This window comes from Polypterus senegalus, chromosome 9, assembly GCF_016835505.1.
Source record: "Polypterus senegalus isolate Bchr_013 chromosome 9, ASM1683550v1, whole genome shotgun sequence".
NCBI classification, from domain to species: Eukaryota; Metazoa; Chordata; class Cladistia; order Polypteriformes; family Polypteridae; genus Polypterus; species Polypterus senegalus.
In genome coordinates, this window is record NC_053162.1 from 48,062,207 (window position 1) to 48,082,619 (window position 20,413).

General features: G+C 36.8%; 1 protein-coding gene and 1 long non-coding RNA gene across 4 annotated transcripts in view; one reads left to right on the plus strand and one right to left on the minus strand.

Moving 5' to 3' along the window:
* LOC120535323 overlaps nucleotides 1–20,413 on the plus strand; it is a 48,250-nt gene that overhangs the window by 3,441 nt on the left and 24,396 nt on the right. The window lies entirely within an intron of this gene.
* nutf2 (nuclear transport factor 2) overlaps nucleotides 15,923–20,413 on the minus strand; it is an 84,212-nt gene continuing 79,721 nt past the window's right edge. For both annotated transcript variants that reach the window (XM_039763085.1, XM_039763086.1), the window contains exon 5: nucleotides 15,923–16,537. In XM_039763085.1, the coding sequence (XP_039619019.1) occupies nucleotides 16,424–16,537 (114 nt within the window). In that variant the 3' untranslated portion in view covers nucleotides 15,923–16,423. The remainder of the gene's footprint in view (nucleotides 16,538–20,413) is intronic.

Here is a 20,413-nt window from a genome sequence, read left to right on the forward strand (position 1 = left end):
ATATGTAAGCAATAATATATTGTTTCAATCTTTTATGTCACTTTGGACTGGGAGAGGGTCTGCCAAGTATACAATAAAATCACATTCTTAAACTGAGGGGTGGGAGTGTAGATGTTAATAAATTAGCTGAGAACAAGGACATGAACAACTCCATAGCTGATGATAATAAATAAAACCCTAAAGATACATTATTTATTTCACTTATGTAACCATAAATAAAATAAACAGGAGTGAGACAAAAAGCTTAGAGGTTATGGAAGTATTTCAACGGATAATAAAATGTTACAGCATGCTAACGACGTGTCAAGTACCATGGTTATTTATGTCCAGACTTTACCAATCACCTGTCACATTCTTTTGGATTACAGTTTGCAACAAGATGTTAAAAGAAAAGGCAGCACTAGAATCGGCCAAAGAGCAACCCCACTGCCTTCATTGTGTGAACAGTGTGGAATACAATTGTTGCAGTCATCCGCAGCATTCAATGCATTGTTTTGTTTGTCCTTCGCATGGCACAACAAGTTTCAGTGATAGAAGTTCATCATATATTCTGTGCCCCATGAGGCAGGACATGATTTCAAAACAGTATATGGAGCATGACAGCATTTTCCGCAAAACTGTTTGTGGCCAGGAATGAGAAATTTACCATATTAAGTGCATACCGTATAAGGACCCAAGGCCCAACTCCCAAAAGCTCCACCTCATAAGAAAACAAATAAGCAAGATAAAATGGCACAGCCTCTAGTTAACATATAAGCCACATATGGCAAAATGGGCAGATGAGAGACTAGGGGTCAGATTTACAAAACGTACATACGCTTGAAATATGTGTAAGCAGCCTTCCACGCAAATGTCAGTATTTCTACAATGGGTCGACCTGCGATTCATTTATTTTGAATCAAAGTAGCTTCTTTGGTAGATGTGATGGTACTGCTCATGGAGGCTGACACGTTGATCAGGTAACTGGCTGAACCCCAGTTTTTCATATGTTCCATACTAATCATTGTAACAGCAATCATATCATAATAGTGGCTATCTGCTCAGACTCTGGCGCCTTACACCTGTCCTTGACCCCCAGAACGCAAAGGACAGGTGCCACACATGATCTTGCGCAGGCAGTTGAAGAGGGCTACCAAATACTCTTGAACATGGGTGGCGGGCTCCCTATTTGCCACAAACCAATGAAGTTCTGCAGTATTGTAACTGTACATGTAAAAGGCTGATTAGCATAATCCAGGTATGGTTGTTTTGGGACAGCAACCAGGCAGAATTCGAGGTGCATTCATTTACACACATTTACAAGATGATTGTGATTAATAAAGGGTAAACTACGTAGAAATGTGTATATGCCAGGTTTTATAAATTATTGTTTTTGGAGTATTCATTTTCATGTTTTTTGCTGTTAACATGGAGTTAGGTTCATAAGTATTTGGTCATTGACACAATTTTCATAATTTTGGCTCCTACATGCCATCACAATGGATTTTAAATTAAGAAGCAATTACTGTACATGATTGAAGTGCAGGCTTTCAGCATTAATTCAAAAGGTCATATAAGCCATTTAGTAATGACAGATATTTTTATATATGGTCCCCGCATTTTCAGGGGCTAAGAAGTATTTGGGCAACTGACTGAGAAGCTGTTGCATAGCCAGGTGGGAGAAGGTCCCTCATTATTTCATTAACTATTAAGCAGGTAGAATTTCTGGAGTTGATACCAGGTGTGAAATTTGCATTTGGAAGCTGTCACTGTGAATTTTCAAAATGAGGTCTGAAGAGGTGTCAATGCAATTAAAAAAGTCCATCTAAAAAACAAACCCATCTGAGAGATTGCAGAAACACCAGGGGCCTCATGCATAACACCATGTGTAGAATTCACACTATAACATGGCATACGGACAAAAGCGGAAATGTGCGTGTGCACAAAAAAATCCAGATGCATAAATCTGTGAGTTTGCCAACTTCCACGTTCTTCCGCTACATAAATCACAGTCAGCGTGAAAAGTAACACACATACATGCGCCTGCTGTCCTGGCCCATCTCCTCCCAGAATTATGCCTCTTTGAATATGCACATCAATATAAATAGCCCTTAAGTGCAGTATTCTGTGAAAAGACAATGGTAAAAGCACGGTTAATAGAAGAATTTCAGCAAATACCAAGTGGAGGCAAGGAAAAACGTACTATTTGTTGGTTTAAACAGTGGTATAAACAACAAAAGGAAGTTGATCGAGTGACAGAGTGTCGGAAAAACTTGAAAGCTCAAGTTCAGAAAGTCGTACAGTGCCTGAGATAAATAAGAAGTTGTCAGATATCAAAGTTGCCGTGAAAAGGCAAGTCGCAGCCCACCGTCTGAGTGTCATATGAAAGCTTATTAGGGTACAGAGAAAAAAAAGCCACACAGTGGGGGGAAAAAAAGCACAAAATGTCAACTTTAATCTCGAAATTTCCACTTTAATCACGTTGTTTATTTTGTCATTAAAGTAGAACATCATAAACTTCATCTTAAAATGGTTTAATTTACTAGTTTCTCAAATCCTATCGTAACTAAAGTAGCACGTTAAATGCTTTGTTTTGTGTTTGATCTACTGTGTGCTCTGTGTGTGTGAATCACTAAGTGCTTCTTAAACAGGCTTTCTCTTCCTCCAACAGCAAACAGAATCCATTACATTTGTGATATTACACATCTCTGAATAATTAAAATACTGAGATATATACTTGATATCATTTTCATGATGATAGGAGATAAACCATGTTATTAAACATGGGAACACAGTGGCGCAGTGATTGTTCATGCCTCACACAAGATGCTTGCTGTGCCGTGTGCGACCTTCTATGAAATAATTTATTGCAGCAGTATTGTCTCTTTCAAACGTACTAACCTCCAATTCCTGTCCTTACTTTTCTTTCTCCAAATACCCAAATCACCACACAATCAGCTCTGTAATAGACATTAAGGGACATTGAAATATCTTCATAGTATATGTTTAATTATCCTATCCATCTATCCTTCCCGTGTCACGCCAGCCCCAGCAAGAATACAGCGTGAGGCAAGAACAATCCATGAATGGAGCGCCAGCTCCTCGCTAGCGCTGCGGCATCATGTCCTCACATGTTTAATTATTGACACTATAGATTATTTAAATGAAGTTAAAGTTTTATCTGTATAATGTAATAAACATATTTTGCTGCATTTCATCTTAAAAATGATATCATCATCACATGTAAATACGCGCTTTATAAAGTGGTGCAGGTTTACAATGAGGTGATTGTACTTATAAGTACAAACAGTTCTACAAGGAGTACTTGATGGACTGATAGATTGTGTTTAGAGTTCTTGGAATGAAACTGTTTCTGAACCGCAAGGTCAGTATAGGAAAGGCTCTGAAGTGTTTGCCATATGAGTGCAGTTCAAATAGGCAGCATTGCTGAGGTTGCGTGTGCTTGATGCTGTATCCCAATAATTCTCTTTCCGATCAGCTGCTGCTGTGATTCCCCACTCAGATACAGTGATATAAATACTCTTGAGTGGTGCAGTGAGAGTAATATGGAAAAAGATGATCCGCTGTAGCAACCCCTAACGGGAGCGGCTGAAAGGAGAAGAAGAAGGTGCAGTGAGACTAGCAACGCTAAAGCAGCTATGGTATTTGGAATACTTTGGCTATTCCGTGGACCATTATATTGTTACAGGTTAATTACAATCAGATGTATTACACTAATAAACAATATGCGGTTAATTTCAGTGTATTTATAAAGCCGCGTGAGGGATGTGGATCTAAAAAAGAAAGGGTAACCACACAGGAACAGTAGCTCTGCTTTGACGTTGGGTGCCGCCAGTCTGCAAAACTCAGCGGAGAACTTGTGTACGCCAGGGTTGGAGCTACCGTGGAAATGTGTGTGCCTTTATACATCGCAATTTGAACGTGGAAACGGGATAACGCAACATTTTTGTGCATATGCACCATTTACACATGAGGCCCCAGGAGTGGTCAAATCAACCATTGGTTACATTCTTAAAAAGAAGGAACACACTGGTGAGCTCAGCATCACCAGGAGGCCAGGACAACCCTAGAATACAACTGTAATGGATGATCACAGAAATTTTGCTTTGATGAAGAAAAAACAATGACATTTAGACAAACCAAGAACAATCTCTGGGGGGGGGTAGGCCTGTCATTGTCAAAGTCTACAATCAAGAAAAGACTTCATGAAAGTACAGACAGAGGGTTTACCACAAGGTGCAGACCACTGGTAATCCTCAAGCATAGGAAGATCTGATTTGACTTTGCCAGAAAACATTTTTAATAAACCACTCCAGTTTTGGAACAATTTTCTTTCAAATATAATTAGGATCAATAATGGACTATATATCAGAGTGATGGACAGATAAGAGTACGGAGAAGAGAAAAGAATGGCTCATGATCTGCAGCATACCACATCATCTGTAAAACATGGTTCAGGCAGTTTTATGGCAATGGCCAATGGAAGTCTGTCACTGGTGTTTACTGACGATGAGTTCTGAAGTGTACGGGGCTATACTGTCTGCTCAGATTCAGACAAATGCTACAAAACTTATAGGATGATGCTTCACAGACAAACATGAGGCAAAACATACAGTGACAGCAGACTAAATGATTTCAATGCAAAATTGTGGAATATTCTTCAATGAACAAATCAATCAACTGACTACAACTCAACTGGACAAACAATTCACTTGCTGAAGACAAAACTGAAGGCACAAAGTCCAACGGACAAGCAGCACCTGAAGACAAGTGCAATAAATGTCTGGCAAATCATCGCTGGAGTGAAAACCCAGCACTAGGAGATGGCTGTGGGTTCCAGACTTCAGGCAATCATTGGTACTGAAAATGATCATTAAATGTCTGATTATGTTAGTTTGTCTAAATACTTTTCAGCCCATTGCATGTATAAAAATGGCTGTCCTTGCTAAACAGCTTATACAATGTTTTTATTAAACCCCTTGAATTAAAGCTGAAAGTCTGTACTTCAATTACATCTTGATTGCTTTGTTTCAAATCCATTGTGGTGGCACATTGAGCCAAATTTATAAAAATTGTATCATTGTCCAAATACTTATGGATCTAACTGTGCTTTCAGAAAAAGTTTCATAAACAAGACCCCAGAAGCATATTCCTGACTATGGTTATGCAGCCTTCAATTGTCCATAATCTTAAGAAATTCAAGCTGGCACAGCAAGTGGAGTTCCTCCCCTCCTCCCCAAGTAGAAGAAATCAAAGGAGTGGTGGCTCTGAGGCTAAGGATCTGCACTGGTATCCAGAAGATGGCCGGTTTGAATCCTGTTACTGTCATTCTGTTCCGTTGGGCTCTTGAGCAAGATGCTTAACCTGCAATTGCTCTGGGGTGTTGTACAATAGCTGACCCTGTGCCCTGACTCCAAGGGTATGTGATAACTACATTTTGTTGTACCTGTACAATGACAGGAAGGATGAATCATCATCATAAACTGCATGTATACGACAGGCCTGCTCTATTATCCTTACTCTTCTTTAAACAGTAAATATACATGGCAAATGTTTAGGGATCTTATGTGCAATAAAGCAAATGTAGCCATGCTCCAAGGCTGGTGGCAGCACACAAAGAAGGCTACTCTCCTTGAATGAGAGTATCACTGCACACCACAGCAAAGCAACTGGATAATATACTGACCACTGAAGTAGTAATGGATCAATTTATCAATGCCTGTCAGGTCCATCCACTCAAAAAGCTGCTTCTTTTGCATTTTCTGAGCCAGTGATGTGTAACCAGAAGTCATACATTTTTGAATAATTATGCCATACGTTGAATAAACAGAAGGTTCATTCATTCATCCATTCAAGTGGTATTCAGCCCGCTAAATTCTGAGGGGCGGGAGAGCATTGGAGTTTCAGTTGTATGAGAAGACGACTGGAATCTGGTTGCATTGAAATTAGAGTTTTGTAAATGTAGCAGAGTTATTCTGACTTTTGATGGTGTTGAATTAATTGAATGGACACATTTCTCTCTTTCTATAGCAGCCAGTGGGCTTAAAATGACATTTTATACATCCATGCATTGTGTCACTGATATGTTGTAGACCAAAAAAAAAAAAAACCAAAAAATAAAAACTTAATGTAGAGCAGCTAGCTAGGTAGCTAGATAAAACACTTCTGAAGAGGGATTTTGCACCTATTTTGCCAACACCAGCTATAATGCTTGAAGAACTGCTGCCACTCAATCTCACCTTGGATACAAAGTCCATGAAAATTACAACTAGGAGGACTTAACAAATATGCAAAACTGTCACTCTGCAGTGTGCAAAGGCAGAATGAGGTGAAGCAGTGACCACGCCAATACCCACCTATTAGCTATGCACCATCTTTCTTGATATATCACATTGTACAGAGTCATTCAAAACATTCATTAATTTCACTAAACATGTAAATAGCATTGGTTAGATTTCAAATATCTTCAAAAAAAAATCTACAACACTAGCCATTGTTTCAGAGGAAAAGTGGAATCTCACTGTTTGACCATTAGTTCCATTTCTACTTTAGCACAAGGAGGCTCAGAGTAATTTTAACACATCTTTTTGTCCCCACACAAAACATCCACTCCTATGGCACTGTTCTCTCCTTCCACAAACCGGTAAGTTACAATACTAAACTTGATATACCTGATGTTTTATGTATTTCTAGCCAAATTTCATTTACCCCCAGCACAACGGAGCAGTTCTACCTCTGTCAAGTAAATAATAGCACAGTCACACTACTTGCTTCCAGCAATGTCTCTTCCACAGAGGGGAAATGCACAGAGTTTAGTTAATTCTTCAAAATCTTGGTTTTACTTCTCATCTACATCTCATCTCCAAGTTGAACTAAATGTCATCTTGGGCTATGCCCTATTCCTTACAATATCATTAAATGTTTTTTCAGAACCTCTTTTGAGAGATAAAGAATCCTTCTTCATGACCTCACTGAACATGTAGCTTTCTAACTCAACATTTTTTATCTACAAACCCCCCAGTTTATATAGACAGACAGATATAAAGCTGCATGTCCTCGACTGACTCACTCATTCACTGACTGACTGCAAACTCTTGGATATTTGCAGACAACAAAGGTAAATGCAGGCTCATCAGAAAGTTAATTTAGAACCACTACTGTGTTTTACATTGAATAGTCAGAAAGGACCATCTTAGTGCTGAGCTACAGCGGTTGAAGAACAGCATAGACGGTGGCACATCCAACTGCAAGTCAGTATGGTTCAATTTTTCTTTAATCTTTATATCAATTTCTTTTTTGTACAAAAATATATGCAGAATAATAACTTTCAATGCTATGTGAGTGTATAAAACAATGTTTACTGCTACAAATGTATCTTACCAAACATCATCCCACATTGTCTTTACATCTATCCGTTCCTTAAATAAAATCTAGATTTAAAAAAAAAAATATATACGCATCATAATAGCTTTTGATTTACTTTGAAGTTTCCATTGCCACATTCTATACTTTATCATTTAAACCAATTACTTGATCACTGTCTCTTTGGGAATCACAAACCACTGCCATCTAACTTTATCCAGCATTGTCCAAATAGTTCATGTCTGACTTAATACTGCACAATTGTTTTTGCTGGAATTAAAGATATATTGAAATAGGATTTAACAGTTGACTATTTCATCATTTGGACATGAAGTTGCAATAAAATGAAGTAATTCATTGTGAAGCTTACCGGTTGGAAGAAGAGCGTTTTATCTATGGAGTCACAACAACTAAAAATGAGAGATACAAACAAGATGTTTACAAAGTCTTTATTGAACAATAATAAAATATTTATGTAATTCCTCCAATATTTGTATAACTTTATTATATCCTAAGCTAAGTAAGGCCATGTGGTTTGGTTCATGGTCCAAGAGAGCTGCATGGGGACTTTCCATGTCTGGATGTTTCAGATGTTAGCTCACTACATGTCAATTTGTTCTCACATGTTGTTTTCAGTAATAAAAACACAACAAAAGCACATTTGCAATCAAAGCAATATTTTATTGCTCATTAAGGTTTTATTGGCTTAAATGCACAATTTGAATTGAATATTTGGGGGAACGGGGCTAAAACTAGGAAATTCTTGAGCCATGGAAAAGAAAAAGCCACAGAAATTATTTACAGTATTCACATAAGCCATTCAGCAGTTAACATCATTAGATGTAAGTAAAGGTAAACGTTTGTATACAGTATACTATACATTATGTCCATATATACAGATTTCCTCCTGAAGAAGATGAAAGCATATTTCTGAAGCTACTATTTCACATAGTTTCATCAGTTTTGATATCAGCTATAATGGTGAAGTGGTAGCTACGTCCTCAGATGTAGCATTCAGTTTTAACAGTCATTCTAAATCCCCATCCTCCTAAGCTCTAGAATGTGAACGAAAGAATGAGATTGTAAATACAAGTTGTTGAAGTGAGGTACCTGTGCAGGACAGGACTGCCAAGGTCAGATTTCAATGGGAGGAAGAGTAGCTCAGGAATATGGAAGCAGCTCATTGTAGATTGAGTGGTCTATCTGAGGTGTAGTAGGCAAGACCCACAGGGAAAACACTCAGGAGCAGGCACAGCCTATACTGGAAGGATCATATCTCAATTGACTCTGGAACATCTGCAAATTCCCCTAGGAGGAGTTGAAAAAGTTGCTAAGAGTGGGTTGCCTCATTCTTAGCAACTAGTCATGTGATGACATTACCACCAATATTGCCAGGATATGCTCACAGCACCCATGCCACTGATTGATTAAGCAGGTCTGGCAATGTTACGTTACAACTAATTACTACCCAAGATATACAAAAGTAACGTTATGTACTGATGGCTTGCTTAATAGGTAAGTGTTAAAAAATAAAACTACAAATTGATTTAAAAACTGTGCTTTGACATAGTATTGAATATAATGAACTCAAAAGTAAGGCAAAAGTAAACAGCCTTTTCTCACGCCAAAAATATTGTGAAAAAGCTTAGACTACACTCAGTCAGAACAGAGAAGTTCATGTTTATCTTTACATCTAGTAGGCCTGACTACTGTGAATGTCCTATCTGGTCTATCACAGAAAACTTTACATGAATTCCCAAAGTGGGAGCTCATCTGAAGACAAAGACCAGGAGGCATCAGCACAGACTTTAAGGTGTCTCTATTGGATAAGTGTTAGTTCTAAAATGTTTGAATTGTGTTAACTGGAATCTGTTGTTGGGATAGACTCTGACTCCTTGATATGTCTGTAATGCTATGGAGCTGTGTTTTTATTAAATATTTCAAATTCTCTGATAGTGGCTTTTCACTGGTATCAAGGATTAAAACCAAGACTGATGAAAAGGATTTCTTTGTTGTATGTGGTCACACTCTATGAAGCAGGCTGCACAAGGGCCCCATTTTCAACCGACACTCTTGAACACAATCTTAAAGATGCATTTCACACCTAGATTATAGTAAATAAACTGGAGATGTGTTTATGTTTTGCCTCATTTTGCTTAGCTTGACATATTATGCGCAATCATGTAATTGTATTGTGAATTCTATACAACTGCTTCATCACAGAAAAAGGAATCAGAGTTCAATTCCCAAGCCAGTTTCGTTGTGGTTTTTCTGTTCTCTCCCAGTGATTGTGTTAATGTTTCTCTAATTACACATTAGCCAGCACAAGGTAGGAATTCTACTGTAAATGTGACAGTAATGACCTTATAATTCTATAAACTATTCCTGCACTTGTCAATTATCTTGAACAGAGCTCACTATAGAATAGGTGCTACATAAATGTTATAATTTTTGTATTACACTTTTCTACAAAATGAGGGTGTATGAATACTGTTTGTTTGAACTGAAAGTTTAAAGTAAAATTTACTTATCAATATGATTAAAAAACACTGATCCAGAAAAATGAGGGAAGAGCAAGACTGCCTTTATTAATTGAGTCACTAAAGGACTACTGTACTATTTTAAAGTGGTCACCTGCCTAAAAAGACTGACTACTAGAGACAATGTCATATTATCCATATTTTCCAGTGAACTGCATTCATACCATTCATTTCTATCATTTTAGAAAGACAGGGACAGTAGGTGGCGCACACCCATAAAGGCTAGTCACGTAATGTGACATACCCAGGGACTCGCTCCAACTAATTGGTGCCAGAAAAAGGGGCGAGCAAGACTGTGCTGGAAAGTCACTGTACAGTTTCTAAATTTTATAGGCCCCAGGATTTTTCAAATGCAGTCAGCAAGTCTGGCATAACCAATGACTAGAAATCACATAATGTGACATCAGCTTAAGTGAAATAAATACAGATTGTGATTTACAATCAACATTTGGTTACAAAACAATCTGTGTTAAAATGAAACCTTGCTGTCATCACAATATCTTTACCAAGTTTCACTCACTCTGTTCTGTTCTTTTTCTTTATGTCACAAAGTCCCTTCTGCTAGATATTTCTAAAGGAATGAAAAAAATAGGTCCATCTGATCTCAGTTTACACTGAAAGCTCCAAACTGACAACAGGTGATGGGCCTAATAGTACCTTAAATATACTCCTTTGTGCATGTCTGGCAATTTGTACATAGAAGAAAATTACACTATCCCCAGATGGTAAAAAATCTTGTACATTTATATACACAATGTGGTTTTAAGATTTAGTGACGCAAATATAATACACCTCACACCACTCTATTCCAAAACTGAAGCAAAAGACAATGCTTTTACTCCATTAGCAGAATTTTAGTTTGGGGATAGGAGGATCTACTACAAACTCAAGGATTCTGAAACTAAAGTAGAAATTAATTTCCTATATTTGTTAAAAAAATGTATAACTGTTAGGAAGTCAAACTCTACAACTTCACTGTTAAAGGGGGTCTACAGATAAATACAGACCTAATTGAACCACATTTGTGACTACTGAAAAAATTCCTATGCTCTTAGATTCAAAACTGCATAAAGGGACTATGCAATGTCCAATAGTTATGCATGGTTATCGAAAATATTTTAAAATTTCCTGTTGAGCACTTCGTTCAAAAGATGGTGAACATGATTATAAATTGTGTAATGTACCTTGGGGTGGCACAGTGGAAGCACTGCTGCCTCGCATTAAGGAGACCTGGGTTCACTTCCCGGGTCCTCCCTGCGTCGAGTTTGCATGTTCTCCCCTTGTCTGCGTGGGTTTCCTCCCACAGTCCAAAGACATGCAGGTTAGGTGCACTGGCGATCCTAAATTGTCCCTAGTGTGTGCTTGGTGTGTGGGTATGTGTGCCATGTGGTGGGCTGGCACCCTGCCCAGGATTTGTTCTTGCCTTGCACCCCTGTTGGCTGGGATTGGCTCCAGCAGGCCTGTGTTAGGATATAGCAGGTTGGATAATGGATGGATGGGTAATGTAACTTTGATGGATGCAATTTAGCATATAAATTTACAATTGTAATTGTATCAGTATAAAGGTTCTTAATGTACTCCATCATTTAAAAAAATTCTGCTGTTTAAATTTTTGAGTTAAATAAATGCGGAAACCATATATCCACCTACTTGGTACATTTGTATGAATTTCTACATACAGTATATACTTTTGTTACAAACATCACTCTAAAATGAGATGAATGGTGCTGTTGATGTAATGCACACACATTCTTTTAAACTTATTAGCAAATCTCATTCAGTGATTTATAGCCATTGACAACCTATTCACATCAAAATCCTTTCCGGACATCTTAAATCTTATTGTATATAATCTCGTTATATACAACAAAACTGATCATCAGTAATGAGCATATTAAGGTTAAAATAAAATAATCCAGTCACCACTAGAGCACACGGTAACATGTTCAAAATATTGACAAGCTCTCTGTGTACAATACTGTAGTACAAAGTGGGCATTGTCCTTTTTCTTTGGCACAGCACTTAACAGTTTCACTTAAGTTGTACATATAATCTGAAATCTTTGCTTGCATCTTTAACGAACCAAAGAATTAGTTTCTATGTGGCACTGAAGGAGTAAGCCTCTTAAAAGGATGCAAATTCTCCAAACTATGTGATAAAACAGCATCAGTCACTGACCAATGACTATAATTCAGTTTAGCCAAACCTTAATTGACAAACACGTGCATCAAATCCCAACCAAATGGTTAGACCTTTGTGCACCCAAGAAACCAACTGCTATATATTCTGCTCCTCTCTCTGCATTAATTCTGCCAAGGTACAGATTTTGCTCCATAGCAGTACAACCTAATTCAACCTACAACAAAGGCATCAAAGCAGACCCATTCTCTTTGGAAATGCAAGCCATTCACAACTCTGTGCAACGTAAGGGCAGGATTGCTAGCTCAGAGATCCACATTGACAAGGAACTACTAGGCAAAGACAACAAATTCGCTCCCTGACAAGAAAAAGACTGCATAATTTAAAGTCTAGCTTTTAAAGGTTTTAATAAATTAAAAAAAAGAAAAAATATAAAGAAATGTACCCTTATTCAGATTGTTTGTGAAGCTGTGCCTGCTTTTACGGAATGAACAATTTTAAACTAAACAGTTTGGATCAACTTCAATATTACCAGATGTGACTGACATATACCAGACGGACAAAAAAGTAGCAGCTGTAGTAGTGATCGAAATGAAGCAGTGTGTGTGGGTGTAGTTTGGAGAATACATGAAGGATGACTTTTGAAAGATCTTGAACTGGTTCTGGTAAAAGATTTGATAATCCAGGAAGGCTAGGCAGAACTTCTTCCAGACAGGCTATTCTTAGCAAGGGCAGGGAAACTGGGACCCAGTGAATTAATCCTCCTCCAAGATAGCAGTGCCAGAAGCAAGGCCAAAAGATGGACAAGATCCAGCCTCAGGTGTGTAGAAGACAGGGACAATGCCTCAGGAGTAGCGTACTGGGGTGGTGGTGTTCCGTATTTAAAAAAATAAATAAATAAAAAATTGTGTTATCTTATAATGCAGAGAGAACAAGAATCAGCATCTCCAAATCTTTGGATTCATTGTACTCTCTTGGAAAAAACGGGCTTGTTGTGCAGGAAAGAAGTTAGTACATTTGCAAATAAGGGTAAAAGTGGTCATGATACTGACCAACAGTGAAGTTAAACTGAACTGTGAGCTAATTCACAAAGGTGTTGACTGAAGAATGTGTCTACATGTCCATCCTCCTGAGCTCTAGGTAGTAAATGGAATAATGAGATTACAAGTATGAGTGGCTGAAGAAAGGTTCCAGAACACTGTTTCTGGGCACATTTGTGGAGTAGTAGAGTTGGTTTGTGGACAGAATGAAGCCACTTCACTGATTTGGGTTTGTAGTTAGGGTTTTCCCTTGGACACCTCCCTGGGAGGTATATGAGGAATGGGCCACTGGCTGAAAACTTAGGGGCAGACCCAATTATAACAATAGCTAATTTTTTTTTTTTTTTAATATAGCAAAACTCTTGTCAGTCATTAAACCACCCAACTGTATTTCTTCTCACTTATCCATCAATACTTTGCTCTAACAGTTATAAGTACCTGACAACCTGAACTTGTACAATAAAATTTGCTTCTCTGTAGATGAAAGAGAGCTGTATAAAAAGCTTCTGCAATGCCCCTTACTGACCCCAAAAAAATACACCCAATGTTACAGTGAAATGAATACAAAGAAATCGCAGAGTTCAAACATCAGTGCATTATACAATACCATTTGAAATATATTTACACAGAAACACACTTCTGTAAACCTCAATGTTGTTGACCAAAAGATAAAATAAAATAAAGGCTAGAAAACTTGGGAGTCAATATCAATCAATATTAAATCTGACTGTTTAATGTATTGTATATCTGTCGGTGCACTAAATTACTAGTATGATTTTGAACTTTTCCAGTCATTCACTTGATCTGCATTTTGAGCTTGTTAAACATCATAAACCAGTTCTACATATCCTTTTTAATGTTGTTTACTAAAAGTAGAAAGTACAGTTGTTTTTTTTTACCTTAGCAAACAAATGAATCTGTATATTTTTGTTAGTGCTGTAATATGATCTATATTTCCTTAATGACACTGTTACAGGAGTATACATACATCTACCACTGAGATAACCCAACAGTCAAAGGAGTAGTGCATTGTTTGGGGAAAATGCAAAACTGTTAGGAGTAACAGCTGTAATGTAAAGTAATCTTTATGAGTGACAGACAAGATATAATAGAGAAAAAAATACTTGCATTGTTGAACATCTAAGATTGAATAGTATTATGTTTTTTGTTGTAAATACATGATATAACATTATAGTTCAGAAAATAGTGTCGTAACTATGAATTACTGAATTATATTCCTTTTGACCTATGGCTCTTACATTGGGTGAGCAGTATCTATTACAAATAATTATAATGCAGATTTAATATTTACAGAACTGAGTTCAATAAATGAAAACATTTCCAATTCATAAATTCCCAAAACAGCTTCAGAAAATTTGCACAAGAACATCTTCACAATAGCCCAAAACCATGTTGCAATACACCTTTACCAGCTTTTCTACAAAATGGTTGTTTTCCAGAACCTATTTTTATGTACTGTAGATTTTTTTTTTTGGCTTAAAAATATGAGCTATCAGTAAAGAAGAAAAATAAAAATAATTATATATTGGACACAGCAAGAAAGATGAGAGAAAGTCACAGCAATAAGAAAGACGATTGGCAAGATACCAAACTTATGGGCAAAATGTTAAACAATAGTGCAACCTTAAACAATGAAAAATTTGTTGCATTAAATTCTAATATATGAATAACAAAGTTCAATCTACAGTATATGCAATTTTTTGTTAGCAATGTGCAATTATCTCAGATAGGTATATTTTGAGGATGGATTGTATATTTTGAAAGTTTGCTTTAAAAAATTAAGGAAAACTTACTCCTAATTTGGCAAAAACACGGCACTCTGGGGGAAAAAAATAAAAAATAAACTGATAAGGCAAAACATGTAATAACTTCTAAGCTAATGTTCAGAGCCACTCCAATAACAAAATGCAAAAAAGGCAAATAGTACATCTAAGACCTCTGTAAATCACCAGTGTCTGCAAGAAAGAAGTCATTTTTTGTTATAGGTAATGTCAATATTTTAAAAATCATCTAAATATATAAAAAAATGAAATAAATTAGAAAAATGAGGACACATTTTGAGTTATACTGCAAAATAAATTTACTCTGTGGCAATGAAATAATATCTAGTACTGCAATACTGCATGATAGTTCCCCCTTTCAACTATATTACCATGACGCACAAATAAAAAAAAAAAAACTAGCATAATATGTCAGCTTAGGTGTTAAAGCCTCACGTCAAAAAAGCTTGTTAAAGCAACCAGACGTCATGCAGAGCTGTTACAGGTATGCATCTGACTGGTTTCAACGAACATAATTTGCATGTAAGGGCTAAAAAAAATTTTAAAAATAACAACTTTCTTATAGTTTGTTAAAGCTTCTGCTATAGATCAACATACACTAATCGTCTTACATCTTCTTTGCTTGTTTGTTTTGCTAGACTATTTTTGGTTGCATGTAGATGAGCAAGTTATTCCAATTCAGAAAAGTAATTTAACAAATGATACACTTTCACAAATTGCTGCACACTAAAAAATAAACAGTAAGTGAAACTGTAGACAGAAATTAACCATAACTGACATTTGTTGGCCATTTTAATATTTTGCTTAACTACTTTCTCTTCTTACATGTGTTTCAAGTTGAATTATTGTAGCTTGTCAACAGTTTTAAATATACGTAGGTACATAAATATTATCAAAAGGAATTTAGTTTAGAAATAAGACTACAATATGAAACAATGTCTCCCACTGGGATCAGGGGGTTGGGAGGACTGGATACATAGCCACAAAATGTAGAGCCATTGAAATAAATTGGAAAAACAAAGAAGCAAAACAATTCCCGCATTAAGAAAATGTCAAGGTTTTATTTTGTATCGTGGCTTCTGTAAAGTATGGACAAAATGAAAGAGCTCTGGACTTAATACAGGTAGCTAATATATTGGTTCTTTGGATCACTAGAGCAACCTGTCAGTACATTAAAACAGAAAATAAAATATAAACCCAGTATTTTATTCTCTAAGGCATGCTGGCAACAACAAACAACTGGAAAAAAAAAATCAAGTTAAAACAAAATTGGTGAGCCAAACCAGTGCTGTAGGATGAAGCTGAAACAGCTTCCAAACATCATGCACAATGACTGAAGATTTCCCACAATATACTGTAGCAGAAGAGCAAAAATGACAGATCTGAAAATTGCAGAGGCCAGATTTCTGCACGGGCATTTCATTTGTTAGTTTTTGTGTATGATATTTGGAATCTCAAAGAGGTGGTTAATCTCAAGACAGCAGGTGGTGATGGATACAGGGACTATTTTTCTTGTCTTCCTTTTTGCATCAAGTGCATTTTAAGTAAAGTTGTGCAGTGAAAGTCGGAACATGTCATTGGTGCAGACCCAGGAGTCATTGATGTGTTTTAGAAGGAACATCTGGTGGAATCCAATGACTGGATCTTCATCAGCCTAAAGAAAACATGGAAATAAATTAGTAATGAACTACTGAAAAATAGAGGTTAAGTAACACCTGAATACTAATATAAGCAACAATTTAAGAAATAACATCCAATGATATAAACTTTCAGCTAAATCTTAAAAATGCATATTAAATTAAATGTAAAGAAGCTTGTATATTTAATCTGAACAGCTTATGTTTCTGGGTGTGGTGGTTTTGAAACATTTAATGTATAAATTCTACTGAAGATGGAAAATATATATTGTTAACAGAGTAACCTATATAACCTACTATTAAGTAAATGTGAGAATATTAAGCAATTCCCATTTACCAGAACTAGGCATGCTGTACATTACAAATATATAAAAATAAATATTTATAAATAGTAAACATACCGAACAACAGAGGAAATTTGGCTTTTTTAGAGGAGCACAATAAACAGACAGACAGACATATAGATATGCAAACACAGACTATGGTCTGAATGCACACCAGAAAGAGTAAACAGGGAAGAAAAATTAAAAATTATGACTTGGCAATCACAGAGAGGAATTAATACACATCTACTGAATAATTTGTTGGCTAAAAGTTCAGTGCTAGGGTGTCAGAGAGGATGTGCAACATTGTTCATAATGGTACAGTTTAATTTTAAATTCACTCCTTCGCTACTACCTCCATTTGGTCAAGAGTGCATCCCATAAAAGGGCAGGCTCAGTTAAGTAGTCTGCTAATTTGCTGGGCCACCGTGGAAATAATTTTACTGGCCCGGCACACGATAGTGTAGAAAACTGCACAGGCCATCAAACAGTTGTAGAAGTTGTAGAATATGTGAAGGATGTCATTTCTCACATTAAAGGAATGTAGTTTCATAAGAAAAAAAGAGCCTGCTCTGTCCTTCTTATAGAATTACTCTTTGTTATGAGAACAGTCCAGTCTGTCATTAATGTGGACACTGAAGTGCCTTTACAAGTGGACCACCTCCATGTCCACTCCCTAACAATTAACCAGATATAGAGACTGTTTGGTGAAGCGAAAGTCAATAACCAATTCATAGGTTTTGCTAATGTTGAGTTGTAGATAATTCTTTCTGCACCATGAAACCAAGTTCTACCTCTGACTCCTATATTCTGCCTCATCCTCCTTATAGATACATCCCATAACATATAATGACATATAATAATGACAGAATCATCTGAGAATTTCTACAACTAATGTGACATGCTGTTTTATATTATATACATATTAAAAAATAAATAAATTATATATATATATATATATATATATATATATATATTTGTGTACGTGTGTACAAAGTAAATAGAAAGGAGACAGGAATGTTCTTGTTGTGCTCCAGTGTTGCTTACATCCATAACAAGTGTAGATATATGTATATGTATAGATATATTTATACAAATTATTTTTATGTGTTTCTGCTGTGCTTCTTTTGGCTAAATCGTATATTTCTATTTTATGTTGTTGTTTCTAAATGTACAGCACTTTGGTCAGTCGTGTGGCTGTTGTAAATGTGCTATATAAATAAACTAAACCTATAACAAGAATACAGTCCTTAAGCCTGACAAACTGAGGTCTGCCAGATAGATGGTTCCCTCTAAATTGGGATATGTAGCGCATACAGACAGATTGTATCCTTCACTCCAATCCTTGCCTGCACTGCTACCACAAAAGGAACCCTGGACCAGCCTCTCAAAGGTTTTCATTATGTGAGACAAGTGCCACTGGTCTGTAGTCATTAGGCGTAGAAGCGCCTGCTTTCTGTGGAACAGTAACAATGTAGGATGTTTTCCACAGCAGCAACACTTTCTGGAGCCTTAGGGACAGAATGAATAGGTAACAGAGGATACCACAAAGTTGTTCAGCACGGACCTTAAGAAATCGAGGACTGATTCTGGTCCTGCAGCTTTTCCTGTGTGTAGCTTTCTTGGTTGTCTCCTCACATGATTTTCAGATAAGGACAACCTATACTGATAGTTAAAGGTGGACTCATCATTAGCCACTCCATTTCAAGCTGTATAAGTTGTTGCTGTTGTTGGGATGGTGTTGAGGGACTTGTCATTGAAAGAAGGTGACAGTGGGAGAGAAAAATTAGTTCTGGATGTTAGCTTTGTTCACATCCTCTTCTACCAACTGAGCTCTGAGTCTAATAATTATGCCCAGTCCATTCTAGACATTTTTCATTTTATTCTGAACGAGTCTGTTTTCTATTTTAGCTCTGTAAGCTTCATTTTCTTCAATTAATTTTTTCTTCAGCAGTTGTTGAGCATCCTTTACAGCTTCATTGTCATTAGATTTGAATACTCTCTTTTTCTCATTCAGGAGTAGTACTCCTTAGTAATCCAAGGTTTGCTGTTTGGAAAGCAACACCTAGTCTTTAAAGGTACCACAGTGTCGACAAAAAAGTTAATACAGTCTGTGATGCAGTGACCGAGTCCCTTCCATATCATCTCCATGTAACCTTAGACATCATTTTCCCGGTCTGTCATTTGGAACCAGTCATTCAGAGCCATTTCAGCCTTCAGGCTCCACTTCCCAACTATCCTGGTGATAACAGGTTGCCATCTAATAAGATGAATCAGGTTGTGATCAAATATGCCCAAAGGATCCATAATTTTACACTTAAAGGCCTCTTTAACATTTGAATACACAAGTCCCAACTTGTTCTTTCCTCAAGTGGAACACTTGATTACTGAAAGCTAGAGAATAGAAATGAGTCTTCAATCTAGTTTTAAACAGTTCAATTGAAGGTGACTCCTTAATGTAATGAGATTAAGAATTCCAAAGATGAGGTGCCGTAGCTGCAAAAGCCCTGTCCCCCTTAGTTTTACACTTAGTGTGAGGGACACGCAGTAGACCTAAATTCTATGGATGGCAGGTGTAAAACACAATTTTGAAAACAGGCAGGAGCATGCCCATGTAATGATGTAAAAATTAGCAACATAATTTTAAAGTCAATTCTGAAACTAACAGGCAGCCAGTGTAAAGAAGCTAATATTGGTGAAACAGAGTTAAACTTTCTTGCCCCAACTAAAAAAAAATGGGCTACCGCATTCTGAACCTGAGTATTAGGGATTTGCTGATCCCAGAATACAAGCTGCAGTAATCAAGCCAAGATAAAAACTATGAGTAGCTTTCTCAAGATCCCAAGCAGATTAAAAAAAAGGCTTAACCATGGCAAAAAGATGAAGCTGAAAAAATCAACTCTTGACTACAGAGTTAACCTGTTTCTCACAAGAGAGGTTATTGTCAAAAATGACACCAAGATTACAGACTTGAGGATTGCAAAAGTCAGTGAAAGAGTTGAGAAGTTGAAAACCAAATCAGAGCTTTGGCAGAAGAACCACATTAAACAGGAGCAGTAGATGAGAAACAGGAATTGAAAGACACTGAAAAGTGTCTACTAGTATGATATGACCTGAACCAGTTAAGAGTAGCCCCTTTAAGCCTCACCAGATGTTCAAGCCGCAACAGCAAGATCTCACAGTGAATAGTGTGAAAAGCTGCATAAAGGTCTAGGAGGAGAAGGACTGCAAGCCCACCTGAGTCAGTAATGAGGAAAATGTCATTAAAGACTTTTAAGGAGGGCTGTCTCAACACCATAAAATCGCCAAAAGTCAGATTGGTAGATATCAAATAAACGGCAATTGGGAAAAATCGGAGGAAAATTAGCCAACACTCCAGGATCTAAATCTAGCTTTTTATGATAAGGTCGCACCAGTGCATGTTTAAAAAATGAGGACACAACCCCCTCACTAATAGAAACATTGATGTTAGCTAACAAAAATCAAAAGATTCCAAGACAAATGCTATGAAGTACATAACCAGTAGGAACAATGCCAGAGCAGACAGTATCAATTTTGCTGAAAAGAATA